Raw genomic sequence first — 18,960 nt, forward strand, 5'->3', positions numbered from 1 at the left:
CGTTTGCTCAGATCATGTCAGTGAAATTATTCTTGTAGGAATGGAATCCTTTCTTCCACACTCCACTTTAAAATCTTGTCCTTAATCTAAACCTTGGTTTTCCAAAGCTGTTCAAGAGAAGACCGTTGCATATTGTAATTGACTTGTTTCCAATTCTTCAGTTTCGTTTTCTGTTTACACCAAAGCTCTCAACAATTGTAAAGCAGTTATTAATCAGTCCAAACTAGATTTTGAACAGGTTAAGAGTAGAAAACTTGCTTCTGGCCCTAATGGTAGCCGAGCATTCTGGTCTCTTGCCAAAGCTATTGGCCTCAACTTTAGCCCATCTCTGCTCCCACCATCTGTCAAAACGAGATGGCTCTGTTGTCACTTCGGCCAAGGATAAAGCTGACCTGCTAGCATCCCAATTTTCTTCTAACTCGTGTATTAATGAACTTGGTAAAACACTCCATTCCCAACACGCTCCATTCAATGTCTCCTGTGGTCTTCCGTCAAAAGGATGTCAGAAGGATTTTGATGAATCTTGATGCTAAGAAAGCTCCAGGTCCCGATGGTATTTCTCCACTTGTTCTCAAATCCTGTGCTCCTAAACTTACTCCTTTTCTTTGCCACCTTTTTTCACTTTCTTATTCCAAAGGTCTTTTTCCTTCTGCTTGGAAATTTGCTCATATCTAGCCAGCTCCTAAAAAGGGTGACAAATCCCTCCCATCCAATTATCGTCTCATTGCAATTACTTCTACTCTTTCTAAAGTAATGGAGAAATCAATTAACTGCCAACTCTTAAACTATCTAGAAACCTTCCGACTGATCAACGATCGCCAGTATGGATTCCGTCAGTGTCGATCCACTGGTGATAGTCGGGCCTATGTTACCCATTTATGGACAAATTCAATAGAAAAGTTCAGTTAAACACAAGCAGTTGCTCTTGACATCTCAAAGGCTTTCGGTCATGTTTGGCAAAAAAGGTTTTCTAAACAAGCTTCCCTCTTATGGTTTGCCAACTTTTTTGTAATTGGTTATCCAGTTTTCTCTCTGATCATTCACTGAGGGTGATGGTAGATCTCTGTCATCTAACTTCTCCATTAATGCTGGTATCCCCCAAGGTTCAGTTCTTTCCCCCACTCTTTTCCTCTTGTATATTAATGACCTTCTTCCATTGACTGGAAATCCTGTCCATAGTTTTACTGATGATAGCACATTGCATTCCACTTTCCATTTTGAGAAACCTTGCCCTGCTCAATCAGCTTCAACTTCTCGAATATCTGTCACGAATTCCTTAAATGCCGATCTCCGGGTAATTCTCCAGTGGGGCAAAGTCAACTTAGTTGATTTCAATCCTTCTAAAACTCAGTCTTGTCTTATCTTGGAAAAAGGATTCTTCTACTCCTATGCTTATCTTTGGTGACACTCTGATTTCTAGGCAAAATGATATCTCTTTTGGGATTACCCAGACTTCTAATCTCTCTTGACACAAGCACATTACAAATATTGCTTCCTCTGCATCTAAAAAAACTTGGTTTTCTCTTTCGCTCTCGGCATTACTTTTCTTACAAATCTCTGTGTACAAATCGCAAATCTGTCCTACCTTGGAATATTGTTCCCACATCTGGGGATGTGCCCCCAAAACCTCTTTCAGGCTTCTAGATTCCATTCAGAAGAGGACAGTTAGGTTAATTAATGACTCCTCTCTAACAAAGTCTCTCCACTCTGTCTCATAGACGTACTGTTTCTGCTGCATGCCTTTTCTACAGATACTTCCATGGGCACTTTTCTTCTCAATTTGCTTCTATAATTCCCGCTCTCTCTTTCAAAACAGTCCGAACACGTGCTGCCACCAGCCAGCATCCATTTACTGTCCAACTTCAAACTTACAGAACCAAGTTTTCACCTACCTTGTTTATTCATTCATCTGCTGTTTTCTGGAACAACCTTCTTTCATACGTATTTCCTGAAAAATACGGTCTACAGAAGTTCAAGCCTAATGACAACAAATATCTTCTTTCGTCTTCTCAGCCTCCAACCCAAGCACGGTACTAAGTACTATTGGTTCTAATAAAAACAAGTAAAGTGCAGCCATTATCAACCCACTGCAGGATGGAAGCCTCCTCAACAATTCATGCTGAGGGAAATGGACCATAATCTGCCTCGCTGGTCCAGTGCGGGTTGGCAGATTGACCGTATTCAGCAGTCAGAGGCTTGAACCCCAGTCTACTCAAAGAGCGTGTGCTACTGCACTCCCGCTCCTGACCACTTGGCTACGGAGGCATCTCCGTAGGTTCTAATACCTCTCGTGTTTGGGGCTTTCATTAAAAAAAAAATCCAGATTTACAAAAAGCTCTGCCATTCCTAAAATTAACTGTTTCTGAGGTCTACTATAGGCATAATATGTACTGCTATAATTTAGGTTTGCATGACTTCACAAATAAAAAGAGATGCTATACCTTCTCAAATACATCCCTCTGGTTCGCCATGCCTTCTTTAATAGTATTAGAAGCTCAAAAAAAGTTGATCTGGGTCCATTATCTGGCTACAAGGAAGAAGATGAAGCATAAACAATTTGTTTGTGGTGACAGTGTTTTATTATTTATCGAATTAGTGATGATGGCTTTTTAATTAAAATAAGAACATCAACAAAAAGGAAATATGTACATTTTTTAATTTTGTGACCATCTTTTACATTATAATTAAATTTATTATGTCCATCTTAGCTTTTTTATGATCATTCTGCAACAACTAAGACAATCTTAACTATTTTGACAAAAAAGTCCCAATGTGCCTATTGCTCAGGTTTTTTAAAGTTTTGTTAAAGTTTACTTTTTACAGGGAAAAAATCTCTTCTGTTTGAAATCATAGTTTGGTAACAGTCATCTCCTTACAGTAATTTGCCATTTCAAAATATGTGAACTACTTAAAACTATGGTTAAGTCGATTATATAAACACTGCTGACCAAAAAATTAAATATATTAATAAAAATTGTCAAGCTCACGTAAATTTTTGAGGTTTTTTAACCTCCAGGTGAATCACAATTCATTAAATTAAATTTTTTTAGTTTTTTACGAAAGTAAACACAAAACACCTTGTTAACAAAACACAGAATAGACTGATTTACACCACTATGAACACTATGAATCTCATCCCTCCTCTAGGTCATTGGGTACTTTTTCTGTAATCCAAATAGTAATAAACACAGATGTTCAAAAATATGCAGCCAAGACTATCTTTGAGGCACCATTAAGTTTGATTTTAAATCAACCCTCCTCTGGGTTTGGGTACTTTTGTCTGTCAGTAGCCTTTGGCCATAAAACTCTTTTTTTTTTTTTTTTCATTTTCTCTCTCTCTCTCTCTCTCTCTCTCTCTCTGTCTGTCTGTCTGTCTGTCACGTGAGGGGGGAAAAACGAGGGATATGGAGAGTGTTAGAAACTATGAAAGTAACCCACAGTTAAAGCTTTAACTTAATTTATTTTATTCTAGCTTCCAAAGCAGCTTCTGATATACTAAGCTTTATAAGTCATTTTAAGTTTTAAATAAATTACATTCTGCCTTGATAGCAAGTTACTCTGATTTTCCAATTTGAGTACTTGAATTATCGAAAAAAAAAAGGCCTTAATCACTACATCAGTTATTCATAAGAATTGAGACCCAAATTATATAGTATTCAGTCTGGTATGTAGCTACAGCCCAAAATGAAAGTCCACAGCCACAAACCACTGACTTTTGGGGAAGTTAATTTTCATAATATTTATAAAAAAAAAAAGGTGAGGTGGCAACTGTGAAGTTTAACATTGACAAATGTAAAGTACTGCATATGGATAGTAGTAACCCCAGAGAAATGTACCCAAATGTATGGTTCTACATGCAGGATAGTTGTTTGTTTGTTATTTGGTTTTTAGGAGCATTAGCAACTAAGGCCATATTGCTCTGGGGTCATTCCCATGTAGGGTAGGGTAGTGGAGAATGAAAAGATCTGGGGGGAGCAGAGCACGTCATGGGGTCTTGTCAATTATATACAAGAATTTTGAGGCACACGTTATAGTCAAAGTAGCTTATGAAACCTCCACAACAACAAGAATTTTACTAGCAGGGATAAGGAGGTGATTATCCCCTTGCATATGGCAATGGTCAGACCACACCTTGAGTACTGTGTGTGTGTGTGTGTGTGTGTGTGTGTGTGTAGTGAGGGAAAAAATGAGGGAGAGGAGAGTGATAGAAACTATGAAAATAAAGAGGTGATTATCCCTTGTATAAGGCAATGGCCAGGCCACACTTTGAGTACTGTATACAGGTCTGGAGGCCTCATTTTGAATGGAACAAAGGGTTATTCTTACGAAGAAAGGCTTAAGTTTTGTAAATTACAGTGTGTGGAGACTAGGCACCTGCAAGGTGACCTGATTGAGGTGTATAAAGCCTTGAATGGTTTGAGCATGCTCATTGCTGCTGGGATTCAGAATAATCACCTGAGAGGGCATAAATTCATATTGAGGAAGGACAGTTGTAGGATGAATGTGCGGAAGTTTGCATTTAGCAAGTGGGCGGTTGATTGCTGGAACAAACTTCCATCTGCCGTTGTAGAAGTTGATAGCTTAAATAGATTCAATACAGAACAACATTTGGTGCAAGTGGATGGGTGAAATGAGAAGGCCTTTTTTTTTTTTTTGGCTGATGCTATATAAGCTTGCTTTCTTGCATCATCTGCCTATGCTAATAGTAGATATTTCAACCGTAGATGTAACCTACGGTTAAAGCTTTAACTTCATTTATTTTATTCCAGCTTCCAAAGAAGCAAGCAAAGCAGCTTTGTAAGTCATTTTAAGTTTTAAATAAATTCCCTTCAGCCTAGATACCAAGTTACTCTGATTTTTTTCCAACTTGAGCATTTGAATTATTGGGGGGGGGAGAAGCCTTAACCACAGAGGTATTCATAAGAACTGAGACCCAAATTATACAGTATTCACAGTGGGATGTACTTACAACCCAAAATGATAAGTCCAGAGCTGCCAACCACTGACTTTTGGGGGAGTTAATTTTCATAATATTTATCAAAAAAAAAAAAAAAAAAAGAGGTGGAAACTGAAGTTTAACAGCAAAGTACTGCATATGGGTAGCAGTAATCCCAGAGAAATGTACCCAACTGTGTGGTACTACACTCAAGATAGTGGATAATGAAAAAGACCTTGGGGGGGGGGGGGGCAGAGCAGGTCATGGGGGTTTTGTCAATTATATACAAGAAGTTTGAGGTGCATTATAGCCAAAGTACTTTATGCACCATGAAACCCACACAACAACAATTTTACTAACAGGGATAAGGAGGTGATATCCCCTTGTATAAGGCAGTGGTCAGGCCACACCTTGAGTACTGTGTTACAGATCTGGAGGCCTCATTTTAGGAAAGGCGTTGAGCTACTAGAATGGATACAGAGAAGAGCAACGAGATTAGTGAGTGGAACAAAGGGCTGCTGTTACCAAGATAGGCTTAAGTTCAAATATAAAATGGAATGCATTTTGCTACCTTCTGGAGGTTTTTTGTCAGAGCAGCTTCTTACTGCTGATTAACAAAGGAAAATTAAATACCACAAAGGATGTTAGGTTATTTAGTATTTGACACTTGATTTGCACATCTATGATTCTTGAATGTACTAAGATTCTTTATCAGGTAGTCTCATATGCTATAACAGCTTTTAATGAACTAGATCTGGATAGCAACTCAGAATGGGGTAGATTTAGAAGAGATGTTATTGGTAGCCCACAGAATTGACTTTTAATATCATGGCAATCAAGTATGGCGAGAGAGAGGTTTAAACATTTAGTTAAGTTTTAAGATTTTAAACTTTTGATTGGGAGGAAAACAAAAATCTGAAATCACAAATCAAAATGGTATCACTAGTGTAGTATATGCTGTTTCAAGAATAGTGCACCTTGCCTGTAGCTTGGGCTACTTCTGTGTTCTTGCTCCAAGTGTAGCATATATATTTTTTCTTTTAGATGTAATTCACAGGTAAAATTTTACTTTGTTTATTTTTGCCCTTCAAAACAGACAAAGTAGCTTCATATGTAAGTATTTTATAAATTATATATTATTCCAGATTTTTAATAAGTTTTGTATATAGTCTAGAATGCAGTGTTGTCTCAAATATTCCCATCTCATCTTGACAATAAATACACCAGAGTTTTGTCCAATCTTGTTAGATTTGAATTCATATTTGAATGTGCAAAGAAGTATTCAAATACAGTCATATTGACCTGGACAAAACTCAGTTTAGTAAAACTTCTGAAATATAAGCATTTATAGACATGATCAGTAGAGTCAGTTTGACTTGTCACTATTGCAAATACCAGTGTTTTTGGCTTTGCAAGAGTTACTATCAGTTTTATTTTGAATTTGAAAAATTTACAAACAAAATGTTATTTTAGCCTTTTCAAAATTATGAGAAGCAGGACTTTGTCAAAAATAGTGGTAATTAAGAGATTTTTTTTTATGCAAGTTGACAAAGGTATCTCAATTGAAAAACATTATTACCACCATTTTCCATGGAATTGTATATAGACCACTCGATAGCCAGTAAGGGACCATTAAATCCTAAAACAGGTTATCATAGCAGAACTTCATCCTTTAAATGAATGGCAGGCCAACTTTTCGGTTATGCCATTTGTGTAAGAGTAATTTAATACCAAGGAAGCTTGTGATCGAGGCAAGGTTTATTTTACTGCAAGTTAAAACCATTGCAGGCAAAATCCTTAAGAACTAGACAGTTAAAATCCTGCTGGCCAAAAAACATAAAAGGAAGTCCAACTTTTCACAATGAGTTTTTGTGTCTTTGCTGATATTAAAACTGGAACTTGTACAAGTTTACTTAAATACTTTAAAGTTGTCTTTTAATTTTCTGTTTCAGGTATGGTATAGAGTAATACAAATAGTAATAAACAGAGAAGATGTTCAAGGATATGCATCTAAGACTGTCTTTGAGGTACCATTATGTTTGATTTTAAATACCACCTCAGTAAACTTTTTTTTGTAATGCTAAAAGTTCTTTGTACTTTATTAATGTATACTAGTTGTACTCAGTTTAACATATGCCATCAGCATCATATCTTAAAGGTTATTAATTAAATTTCAACACATTTTATTTATTTATTCATAAATTTCATTATAAACAGTTAAAATTTTCATTCTTCTCAGATACAACACTTAATGAGTCCATTGATTGATATTTTAAGGAGTCCTTATGTGCTGTGATGTAATGACTAAATCATAGATATAGCTTAGCTTAATCTTTTAGCACTCACCTCATAGTAATCCGCTTAGTTGGTTGAAAGTTTTACCACATACATAGTGGTTATGTGATTCTAATAACTTACGGGGATTATAAATTTAAAGTTATGGGCTTTAAAAATTTTTCTAAGAAAGGAAAGTGCACCTTCCATTCCATGGTTGTCTAATTAATATAAATTAAATGAAGTGAGATAAAAGCTAATAGCTGTGCACGAGCGATTTTCGAAGTCGTCTTCAGTTAGCTATGGTGGGGGGGAGAGCGTGCGAGTGTGTTATATACAGGTTGAGTTCCCGAAATGCATTTCAGTGCACGTGGAAACTTAATACGCGCTAAATTCCAAATAGGGGAGAAGTTGGCGGGAATCTTTGTTTAATATGTTAAGTGATATGTGGCACTTAAACCACTCAATGACGAGGGCTTTGTTTTGAAGGATTTTATAACTCGAATTTAGTTTAACTATTGTGATCGCTGAATCGATGAGTGGGTTATGATTATAAGATTTAACATGTTGTGTTAGTTCTGTACTTGCTAAATTAGATTTGAAGCTATTAAAGTGATAGTATGTACCCGTGTTAGAAATTTGATGTCCCGAATTTTGCTGTTGCCTATGTAACATGCTTGACAGTCTGATTGGCATCTAATCAAATATATAATGTTATTATGGTCTTGTGTCCCATACTCGTATGTTGTCTTGTATGAATTGAATTGAATTTAGAACTTAATTTGTTATAAGATGTAAATATTAATTTGATTTCTGTATTTTTAAAAATCTATTGAAGTCGTCTAGCATATTGTTGATGGTATGGGAGGGCGATAAGGGGTTTGCGTATCTTATTCTTATTCACGTGGTTATTAATTTTGCTTGGGTTATTAGTATTATTATGGACTTTGGTGATGGTTTCTTTTATTAGTTGTGATGGGTTGAAGTTGCATTCAGAAGTAGAGGTATCTTGAATGTAGAGTGAACAGTCCTGCTTCCTGCTAACAAATTTGCTGTAATACCTGTAGATGCAACAGGAGTAACACAATCTCCTTTGCCTTGTATGGTGTGTAGTATAGTTGAGTAAAGAAATGTGTTTTCCAGTTCCAGCCGGACCATCTTAAAAAAAAAAACAGTTATGATTAGTGTTTGACTTATTGTATATGGCATCAAGAATAATGTCAAATGCAATTTTTTGTTTGTTGTTTAATTTTTCTGTATTTGTGATCACTTTGGCTTGTTTTTCCAAAACTTCAAATGGTTGCAAATGCAGAGTTGCTGTCATCATTTCAACAGCTAGTAGATGCAGTTTTCAAAGGCTCAGACCATAATTTTTCAATATTTTTTTTTATTTCTGCAAGAGCATAGAGAGGTCCATTTTCTTCAGAATAACATCTTATGAAATCTTCACTCCAGCCCTGCTTATGTCTTTCCCATAGTTCTGGTGCTCCAAATCCACATATCGTTGCAAACAGTCATCATCAACATCAGCCATTTTTAATCCACTGCAGGATGAAGGCCTCTCCAGCAACTTTCCAGTTCTGTCTGTTTTGTGCAATGGCCATCCATTTACTACCCACAAACTCATGAATTTCATCTGTCCATCTCCGTTGTCTTCCAAGTTTTCTCTTAGCTCCTCTTGGGTACCATTCTGTTATTTTCTTAGTCCATCTGTCATCATGTCTTCAAGCTATGTGTCCTGCCCAAGACCATTTTAGTTCTTTAGTTTGATAAGAATGTCCTTTATTTGAGTTTGCTGCCTAATCCATGTGTTTCTGTTCTTATCTAACAGGCTGATTCATAATATATAATTTTGTTCCATTTTTTGCTGTGTAGTTCACAGTTTTTCTTCCATTCTTTTGGTGAGTGCCCAAGTTTGACTTCCATAAGTCATGATGGGGAATATACATTGGTTCATTATTTTACGTTTCAGATAAATTTGGATATTGCTCTTCAGTATGTGACTATATTTTCTGAATGCTATCCATCCAAAATTTATTCTTTTCTTGACTTCCATCCATTTATCATTATTACAGCTAATGACCTGTCCCAGATAAGTATATGACTCCACCTTTTCAGTTACTGCTCCTTCAATCATTATATCCCTTTCTGTGGCATACTTGTTCATCATTACTTTTGTTTTAGCCATATTCATCTTTAGTCCAAAATCCTTACTAACTCTGCCTAACTGATTAAGATTTTCCACTAATTCTTTGGAATCGTGGCTTATGACCACAATGTCATCTGCAAATCGTAAATGGTTTAGGTACTCTCCATTCACATTGACTCCTTTCTGCAACCAGTCTAATCTTCTGAAAGCTTCCTCAAGAGCAGCAGTAAACAACTTTGGAGATATTGCGTCTCCTTGTTGAACTCCTTTCTCAATTTTAAATTTATTAGTTTTTGTCTAGTCTAATAAAGGAGGTAGCATTCTCATATATTTTCTTCAAAATCATAATATATGGGGTATCTATGCCCCATATATGCGTAAGCTGAAACATTGCCTTATGCTTTATGGAGTCAAATGCCTTTTCATAATCCACAAATGCCAGGCATAATGGTGTTTTATATTCATTTGCTTTCCCCATTAGCTGTGATATTACATGAAGGTGATCCATAGTTGAAAATCCTGCCCTAAAGCCAGCTTGCTCTTTCATTTGATTCTCATCACGCATTCTTTCTAATCTTTTAGTAATGACCCTTGTAAACAACTTGTAAATCTGGGATAACAAGCTAATTGGTCTATAATTTACAATTTCTGATTTATCTCCTTTCTTATGCAGCAAAACTGATTGCATTATTCAACTCCTTAGGCGCCGCACCTTTTCTAATGTATTTTGTGATGAGTCTTGCCAGTTTTTGTGTCATGTCTCTTCCTCCCAATTTTAACAACTCTGAAGTAACTTCATCTTCCCCCCAGAGCTTTCTGATTCTTCATTTTCTGCAACGCATGTTCTACCTCATCAGAAGGATATCGGTTATGTTGTATGTGTTACTAATTTGCAATCCAGCTTCCCCACTGCTGGCATCATTCCCTCTCTCCTTGTATAACTCTTTATAGTAGTCTTCTGCTATTTGAATTATACCTTCTCTGCTATACATAAGTACACCATCACTATTTGTCTTTGTTTCATTTGTCTTTGTGTATTACTGCTCATGACTGCTGATTTAAATCCTTTGTTTTCCCTTAATGCTTGTTCTACTTTTCTTGTATTAAATTTTCTTATGTCTTCCCTGTGTCTCTTTCTAATGGCTTTGCTGTTTGTTATTTTGTTTTTAGGAGCATTAGCAACTAAAGCCATATTGCTCTGGGGATATGCGGTGGTCATTCCCTGACCTTTCCGTATTTGGTGGTCACGGGCTCGAACCCCCGTCTAATCAAGAAGCATGTGCTACGCACTGCTGCTCCTGCCCACCTGGCTATTGGAGGTGGGTGCCAATGGTTTTGCCTAACTCAGTTACTCAATTCTCTCCCTGTCTGTTTTTCTTGCTCTTCATTTGTCGTCTTCAGTTCATCACGACAAGTGTTTCTTGACTGATTTTTTTTTTCTTCTTTGGATTTATTTTTCCCTATAGGTTTCTTGGGCTTTATCACTTTCAAAAAGTTGTAATATTCCTCATCGATGTCTTGGTCCTGAGCAGTCTGCATAAGCTCAAACTTGTTCTTAAGTTCCAGTACATACTGCTTTTTCTCCTCTTCTGTTATCTCAAAGACCTTTGTATTATTTACTCAAGTCAGTTTTTTTTCCCTTTCTTTTCTTACCTCTATATCAAGTGTGCATCTTACCATTCTGTGATCACTTCCAACATTTACCTTGTTCAGGACAGTAATATTATTCACGATATATCTTCTGTTAGTGAGGATGAAGTAACAGTATGTAACTTGGTGGTGATTGCAAACAGTAACAATATATAACTTGGTGTACGTGCCTCGATTGCCTTGGAAAGTGTGTCGTGCCGTATCCTGTCTCCTTTCAAAAGTCCATGTTCTCTGCAAGCTTGCTGAAATGTTTCACAGAGTTGTCCATTGACTTTTCGCAAATAGATGAGCAAGCAAGCTTATAATGGAATGAAAATTCCATTATAAGCTTGCTTGCTCATCTGTTCTGTTCTGTTTAATTCAAATCATGCCCTCAAGCATGGTCTTTGTAGACATTTCACACTACAAGGCCTCTTCTCTGCCCTCATGGAAGATCACTTGCTATTGATCAGATAGGTGCACTGCCAATCTTATAATGGAATGAAAATTCTCCGACATCGGAAACTCAGTCAAACACCACATTGCTTCAGATGCTCTAACGTGTACCATCAGTACCTTCCCTCTATAATCGTACAGATGCTGCATCATGACTTTTATAAACGAATTTATACAGGTACTTTACACTCTTCACAGAGGCACACACTTTCACATTAATGTGGGCATTGAATTTCTTCGACAACCATGGATTATAAGGTGTGACGTGGACAATCCATCTATTGTCCACGTCATACTTTCCTACTTTAACAGCAGGTCCCTCTTCTCTTATATATCGGATAGCCATTAACATTCTCTTCTGTTGTATCTTTGAACTCTTTCGGAAATGCCTTACTCCCTATATCTTCTTTCATGCATGGAGATTGTGCATTGAGTGCACTGCAGGGACTATGTAACATGCACTTTGTGACTATTTCAAACAACCTTGGATTTGTTTTTAAGCATGGTAGCTATGCACTTGCGACTCTGTCAATGTCATCCTTCGTGCATATTTTACACTCTGTAGACAGAGTGAGGAGTATGGGTGCATGTGGTAGTCCACGTTTCTGGAACTCTGTCACGTAGATGAAGGCTATCACAGTACCAAAAAGATTCCATTTGAGAATGTCGTCAAGCAGTTCTGCAAGTTTTATTTTGAACACTTGCACAGTTACGTCTGGTCTGGTTTTGGGTCTTTGCTTCCCTTCCATTGCATTCACAATCTCAGGCCAGGCAGGATTGCAAATAAATGTAACGAATAGATCTGGTCTCCCAAACTTCTGTACAATTGTCATAGCATCTTGATAGTTTTGTTGCATGTACCTTGCACTGCCTTCAAAAGTCAAAGGCAGAATTATCTTCCCTGCTCTCAAGTTTTGGTTCTGAGCTCTTGCTTCTTCTGTATCCAGTAAGTAGTCCATGGTACATTTCCACTCATAGATCTTTCTGATTATGGTGTAAATAGTTTAATCTAGATCCTTCAGTCTTCACATAGGCATCTACAATGTATTGCTGAAATAATTTCCCACTGCCATGAATTAGGCTAAAACCAGGTCTCAACTAAAGTCTATAAGCAAAGAATTGTAACTCTGTTACTGTTTTGCGGTTCTTCTCTCTTCTGCAGATACACCATAGGGTCTCCAGTCTTGTATTGTGGTGATATAATTCTATAGCAGTCACCTGTGGGATATATGCATATGTTTCTATTTGCAGGTGGTTCCCCATATTCTCCAACAAATATTGCAGCAACCTCAGTTTTGGATGTAGGTGTATTATATTGTCTCTTATTGTCTGGGCCTTCTATAAATACCATGCACACATTCATTGTTGAATTGGCTTGAGTTATTTGATGCATTTGTTCATAAGACTCAGCAAATGGGTTAACTTGTCGCAGCATCTCATCCAATTGTTGCATTATTTCGGCCACACACCCTTGGGATGATTGTTTTTCAAGCTGTTTTGTTGTTGCTTCAGCAGAATCAAAAATATAAGTTGTCCATATCCTGGCTTATTTGCTTTGTTTGAATATAGAGCTGAGACCAAATGGTAAATCTGGCCTTGTATTCTAAAACAGTATGGACCATTTCCAGGCAGTGATTTAATCTCTGCTCCCATTGATGTGAACGGCATTGCTGAGTTGTGCTCTCGTATATTCGTATATGTTCTCTGTAGTTATTTGCTTCACATATATCCCCTGTAAGCAGCTCTTGTAATGGAATAGGTGTCTCAGACAGTGGATCAAGTGAAACCTTTCCATCATGATAGCATTCAGTCTATTTATTCAATGTGTTTGACTCATGTCCTCAATATCTTGCATTGCACACACTTGTAACACATTTCCTATGTCATGCTCTTCCACATTAATTACAGCTTGTTGATCATTCGCATCCGGTACTTCTGTTTGATTAGTCCTACTGTGTGTCGCCTGTCTTCTCATTTCCAGTCTTGCTTCTCTTTCTTCAATGTTTTCTGTCCATCTTTGTAGTCGTAGAGTGGTTTGGTCTATTTGATCTCATGTTTCATTAGCATTTCTTTATTCTACAGTTTCTCAAAGTTCTTACACACTCTTCAGCCATTTTTACACTTCTTAAAACTTAAATTGATTATGTTAATAAGTTCAGCTTTTTTTCTGAGTAAAGACAGATAAAATAAACAGCTAAAATAGCACTTACCTTTCAGGCATATGTTGGCTTTCTTCAGTCGAAAAACATTAGTACAAAAGTTACTAAAGAATGCCCGGTGTGGTGGTGGTGGTAGTAGTAGTAGTAGTATTGGCATGTGATGCAAGAAAGTAAATGTATGAACTTATGCAGCATCAGCCAAAAAAATCACACCATTCCCTCCAAATGCCTGTCCAGTTCCTCCTTAAATTTATTCAACCTATCAACTTCCACAACGACAGATGGAAGTTTGTTCTAGCAATTAACCACCCGCTGGCTAAAGGCAAATTTCCGCACATCTATTCTACAACTGTCTTTCCTCAATTTGAATTTGTTCCCTTAGGTTTGTAATCTGAACAAGTGGAAGAATCCCATCAGAATTCAGCATGCTCAACCCATTCAAGGCAGATCACCTCGCAGATGCCTAGTCTTCAGCCGCTGCAATTTGCAGAACTTAAGCCTCTCTTGGTAAGAGGATCCCTTCATTCCCCTCACCAATCTTGTTGCCCTTCTCTGTACACGCTCAAGTAAATCTGTATCCTTTCTAAAATGAGGCCTTCAGACCTGTACGTAGTACTCAAGGCGTGGCCTGACCATTGCCTTATACAGAGGGATAATCACCTCCTTTTCCCTGCTAGCAAAATTCCTATATATCATTGACAAAACCCCATGACCTGCCCTGGCAGCCTGTCGGCATTGCTCAGAGAACTTCATATCTGACTGCACAATTACTCCCAGGTCTTTGTCATTTTTTACCACCTTAACTGTAGTACCACACAGTTGGTACGTTTCTCTGGGGTTATTTCTACCCATATGCAGTACTTTGCATTTGTCAAGGTTAAACTTCTATGTACTATCTATGTGACTATGTACATAGATAGTACATAGTGAAATGCAAGCATATGGCATCGAAATGAAAGTAAGAAACAATTTAACATTAAATGTAATATTTATTAGAAATTTCAAGCAAATCTTTCAAACCAGCGCCTTTGCTAGCTAAAAAACTTATCCTGCCAGTGCTATCACCAGTTTTGCTAAAGTGTTGATAAAGGAGTTTTGCCTTTTCACGAATAATGAGTGAACTTAACGGAATTTTATTTTGAGTTTAGTCTTCTATCCACAGATTTAAAGCTTTACCATTTTTTCTAATTTAACATCACCAGTTACAGAGCAAATTTTTGAAGCAATTAGCGCATTTTCACGGACACTACTGCGGATTTTTTCTTTTGATTTCTTGATTGATCGTACCGTTGACTCATTGATTTTATAATGTTTTGCCACTGAGGAGACACTTTCACCATTAGAAATTTTATCTAATAACTCAATTTTATTTGCTAATGTCATCACCTTCTTTGATATTTTCACATTTCCCTTGTTATTCGTAGCCATATTTTTGTATGGGTTAGAAAGAACTTGTCCACAATAAAGTCACTTTCTTCCATTAACACGCTCGAAAAAGTCTGTTTTACGCTGCAAAACGGTAGATTTATCACTTTTGTAAGCATATAAATTAAAAGCAAACGATGAAACCTTCCATGACAAGCGCATAACACATACTGAACAAGGATTAGTGAGAAACATCCACGCTCGCGATTTTGTCACTCCGCTCCCCCCCCCACCCACTGAGCACTGTTTTGACTGGGAAAGATAATTTTAGCCATGCCCATGTTTTTTTAAGGGGTAAAATGTTCACGGCACTTTAAAATTCACATTTTTTAGGTTTCATTTTATATTAAATCAGCGACCGCGAAACCGCGGTCGCTGATTTAATATAAAATTTATACAGATACCGCAAATAGCGGGGGTTTACTGTGCAACATAATCCTGACATTGGTAGTTTGCAGTCAGCTAAAATAACTTACAAAGGTGTATTTTGGTTGTATACACAACAAAATGGTTGTATTTTGTTGGCTTTTGAGGGCTATAATATTTAAATGAAATTCTACCATGAAAACCAAGTTTCGTGTAATAACAAAAAGATTCTCTCAAGAACAAAATATTCATTAAACTTTTCATTGAAATCTCCAAAAATATTTTTTACTTCAGAATTCCTTTGAATTCTTTTTGTTTTCTATTTTTCTGGTGAGCTGAGATGCAGCATCCAATATATCTGCAGAAATCCTTTCCTGCTAAATACATTCTTCAAAAACAAAATTCTGCCAGTCCATTCTTCAGCCCTGTATTCCTTTATATTAGCTTATACATTTAGTCCCATGATAATGCCAAAAAACATCTTCAGTTCATTCCAATTTTGAATCAGAAAGTGCTAACAATTTCTCAATTACTTTACCAGAATGGTTGTTAGGAAATGATTACACCATGTTTTAACTGCTGCTTGCTATTATCAATTGAATATAAAGATTAATCTGGCCTTTCACATTGTTAATATGAAGTATAATTTGATATCAGTACAATGTCGTCAGCAGAGTAGAAAAACAAATTCTGCAACACCAACTTAGCAGAATGATTTACCCTTTGTTGTACATTGTCATTGTTCAACAATATCGACAATAAATACAATAATTAACCATATTTAGTAGTCAGGCAACCTTCACTGCTAAATAAATGAGTGTGCTACTTGACTCTCCCACTTGATCACCCAGCTAATACACCAACCAACTAAATTTTACAGTGGTAAAATAAAGATAAACTACCTGAGTAAAGATAAAAGCAGGAATAAAATATGACAGACCTTGGAAGTCTTTGTCAATCAAAATTTAGAGCAAAGTTACAATAAATATGATTGAAGTGGTACTGAGACAGTATGGGAAAATCATGAAACCAGTTGCTACTTACACATTGTCCTATTATTCTATCTGCTATTCTGAATCATATGTTTTACCAAATTAAGGGCACTGGCATGGAGTTACCCATCAGTTCTTTAATGGCAGATTTAGTAATGCTTAAACAGAGTTCAGCTTTGCCCTCTCTGCCCTTATCCCCATGGTTCTGGTATGATATTTTTTACATTAGAGCTGGCTATGGGTTTAAACCAGCATTCCTTTCACACTGGAAAGGGAGCTAAATTCTCTCCCCCTTCCTAGTTAGGTATGTTGGTTTCAGTGTGAAATCAGCATGCCTAACTTTTATTTATAGTAAACCACTGTGCAGTGATATAACATTTGTTCAATGATAATTGTACAATTTACACTTTTCCACAGCTAATGCATATTTAAACAAGATTTCCTCTGCTTGTACTTTGTCACATGGCTCCTGGTTCCGTTGCAGTACACATTGCGGGAACTAGGCAATCCTATGCCTGGGGCGAAAGTGTTATAAGTATGCCCCCGTTATATGCAGGTAGTCAATTTTTAAATAGCGTATCTAGGGTTGTCAACACCTGGGGGCAACATGTCTTCCTGGCACCCCTGATTGTGATAGATAATTTAGGTTTGGTGCCTGGGGGGAGGGAATTCCCCCATTGCTACACCTCTGCAATCTTTAGTAATTTATAAAAATTACTATTGCAACAATCTAAGATTTGCATATATTTATTAATAAAATAATTTAAATAATACAATGAATATAACAAAACAAAAATATCAAATAAAAAGGAACTTACAAATATTCATTTATATCTACAGAGAATTTAATTCCATATAAACTACAAAGAAAGTACATATAACTACAAAAATTAGAAAACAAGATAATTTGTTTATATATCTAGTATAAAATCGTAGAAACAAAATATTACAAAATATAGTACTTTTAACATTATAACATAAACTAAAAATATGCAATGAAGGTGTATTATTTTAATTGCATTTTTCTCGCTTTGAAGGACCTTTCACAAGAAGCTACTGTTACAGGCAGGGTAAGAAAAATTCATAGCGCTATTTCTATATTTAGATAAGATTCTATTAGACAATACCCATGACCAAATTGGAGAAGTTGTAAAGGGGTTACAGATTTTATATCCTGATTTTTCAAATATCTTGAAATATCAACAGATATTTGAAAAATTGTTTGTCCTCCAGTGTTAACCACTGGAGGACAAACCAAAAAGCTCAGAGGTGTTACGTCGCAAAACAGGCCATACTTTATAGAAGTTTGTAATTGGATTTCTCTGTTATTTTCGAAATTTATAAAACACTGTTCCTCCCTGATATTTTTTTTCGTAAGTGATTCCTGAATTTATATCGAATTTATTTATTTTTTTCACTCTCACAAAATCACAATTTCCTGAATCATAAGTAGCACGTACAAAGATAATGTAGTACAGCCGATTCCGGTTATTTGGGACACATCGGGACTAGTGCATTTTGGCCCGATTAAGTGGCTGCCCCAATTATGCCAAGTTTCACATAAATAGTTAAAAAAAATACAATGGACCCCCACTTTACGATTGATTTTCTGTACAATCAAATCACATTACGATGGAATCACCATAGTAAATAACAGTTCACTATACAATATGTAATAAGCGCTGGTCATTGTGAATTGAATTTTATTGAATTGTGGAGGAATATTATCCACAGGCTATAAAAGTAAAGATATATCAAGCACAAATTTACACTTTATCTTACACCTTACTATTAGACAATACTCTGTTCTGGCTTTGTGTACTGCAATGAAACCAGGAGCCATGTGACAAAGTACAAGCAGTGGAAATCTTGTTTAAATATGTATTAATTGTGGAAAAGTGTAAATTGTACAATTATCATTGAACAAATGTTATATCACTGCACAGTGGTTTCCTATAAATAACAGTTAGGCATGCTGATTTCACACCTTACCAATTAAAAAGTTAAATGCTACGTGAAAATTTGAAGAATATTTTCCAAAGGTTAGCAAAATAAAAATATATTTACGCTTATGTGCATAGCTTAATTAATACATACTGTACTATATAAACTATGCTGACTAGTTGATATTTCTGTCCACTAACGGCATGCACACAGATTACAAGTAACATGATACTCGCAAGTGAGAACAGAGTAACAAGTTACGAAGCTTAAAAAATAGGAATGAAGAGAAGATTCTGAAAATTTGTTTTTTATATGATTGAAGATTTCGTGGAAGGGGAAACACATTTCACCATAACGTGAAAACCCACAGAATTCCAGCTATCAGTATTACTGCAAATGCAATAAGGTCTAGTTTACTATCCATTTATAATAGATTGCACTAACAGAATCGCCCCATAAACAGGGGACTGCTAATTGTTTTTGTTGTTTTATGGTTATGACCTCCAGAAATCCGACTGAATCCCGTGGGGGCTCCGTCGGACAATCCAGACAATCGTAGGGTAATCTCGGGTACTGCAGTCTTCTGCACCAATTAAACGGAGTAAACCCTGGCTGTTTTCTTGATTGGGT

General features: G+C 36.4%; 1 protein-coding gene across 2 annotated transcripts in view; it reads left to right on the forward strand.

Annotated features, from left to right (window-relative positions):
• Positions 1-18,960, forward strand: part of LOC150077411 (AP-2 complex subunit alpha-like) — a 588,904-nt gene that overhangs the window by 306,609 nt on the left and 263,335 nt on the right. For both annotated transcript variants that reach the window (XM_090386478.1, XM_090386479.1), the window contains exon 14: positions 6,889-6,963. In XM_090386478.1, the coding sequence (XP_090242604.1) occupies positions 6,889-6,963 (75 nt within the window). The remainder of the gene's footprint in view (positions 1-6,888; positions 6,964-18,960) is intronic.

Source organism: Mastigoproctus giganteus, chromosome 12, assembly GCF_048544385.1.
Source record: "Mastigoproctus giganteus isolate SK-2022 chromosome 12, ASM4854438v1, whole genome shotgun sequence".
Lineage (NCBI taxonomy): Eukaryota > Metazoa > Arthropoda > Arachnida > Uropygi > Thelyphonidae > Mastigoproctus > Mastigoproctus giganteus.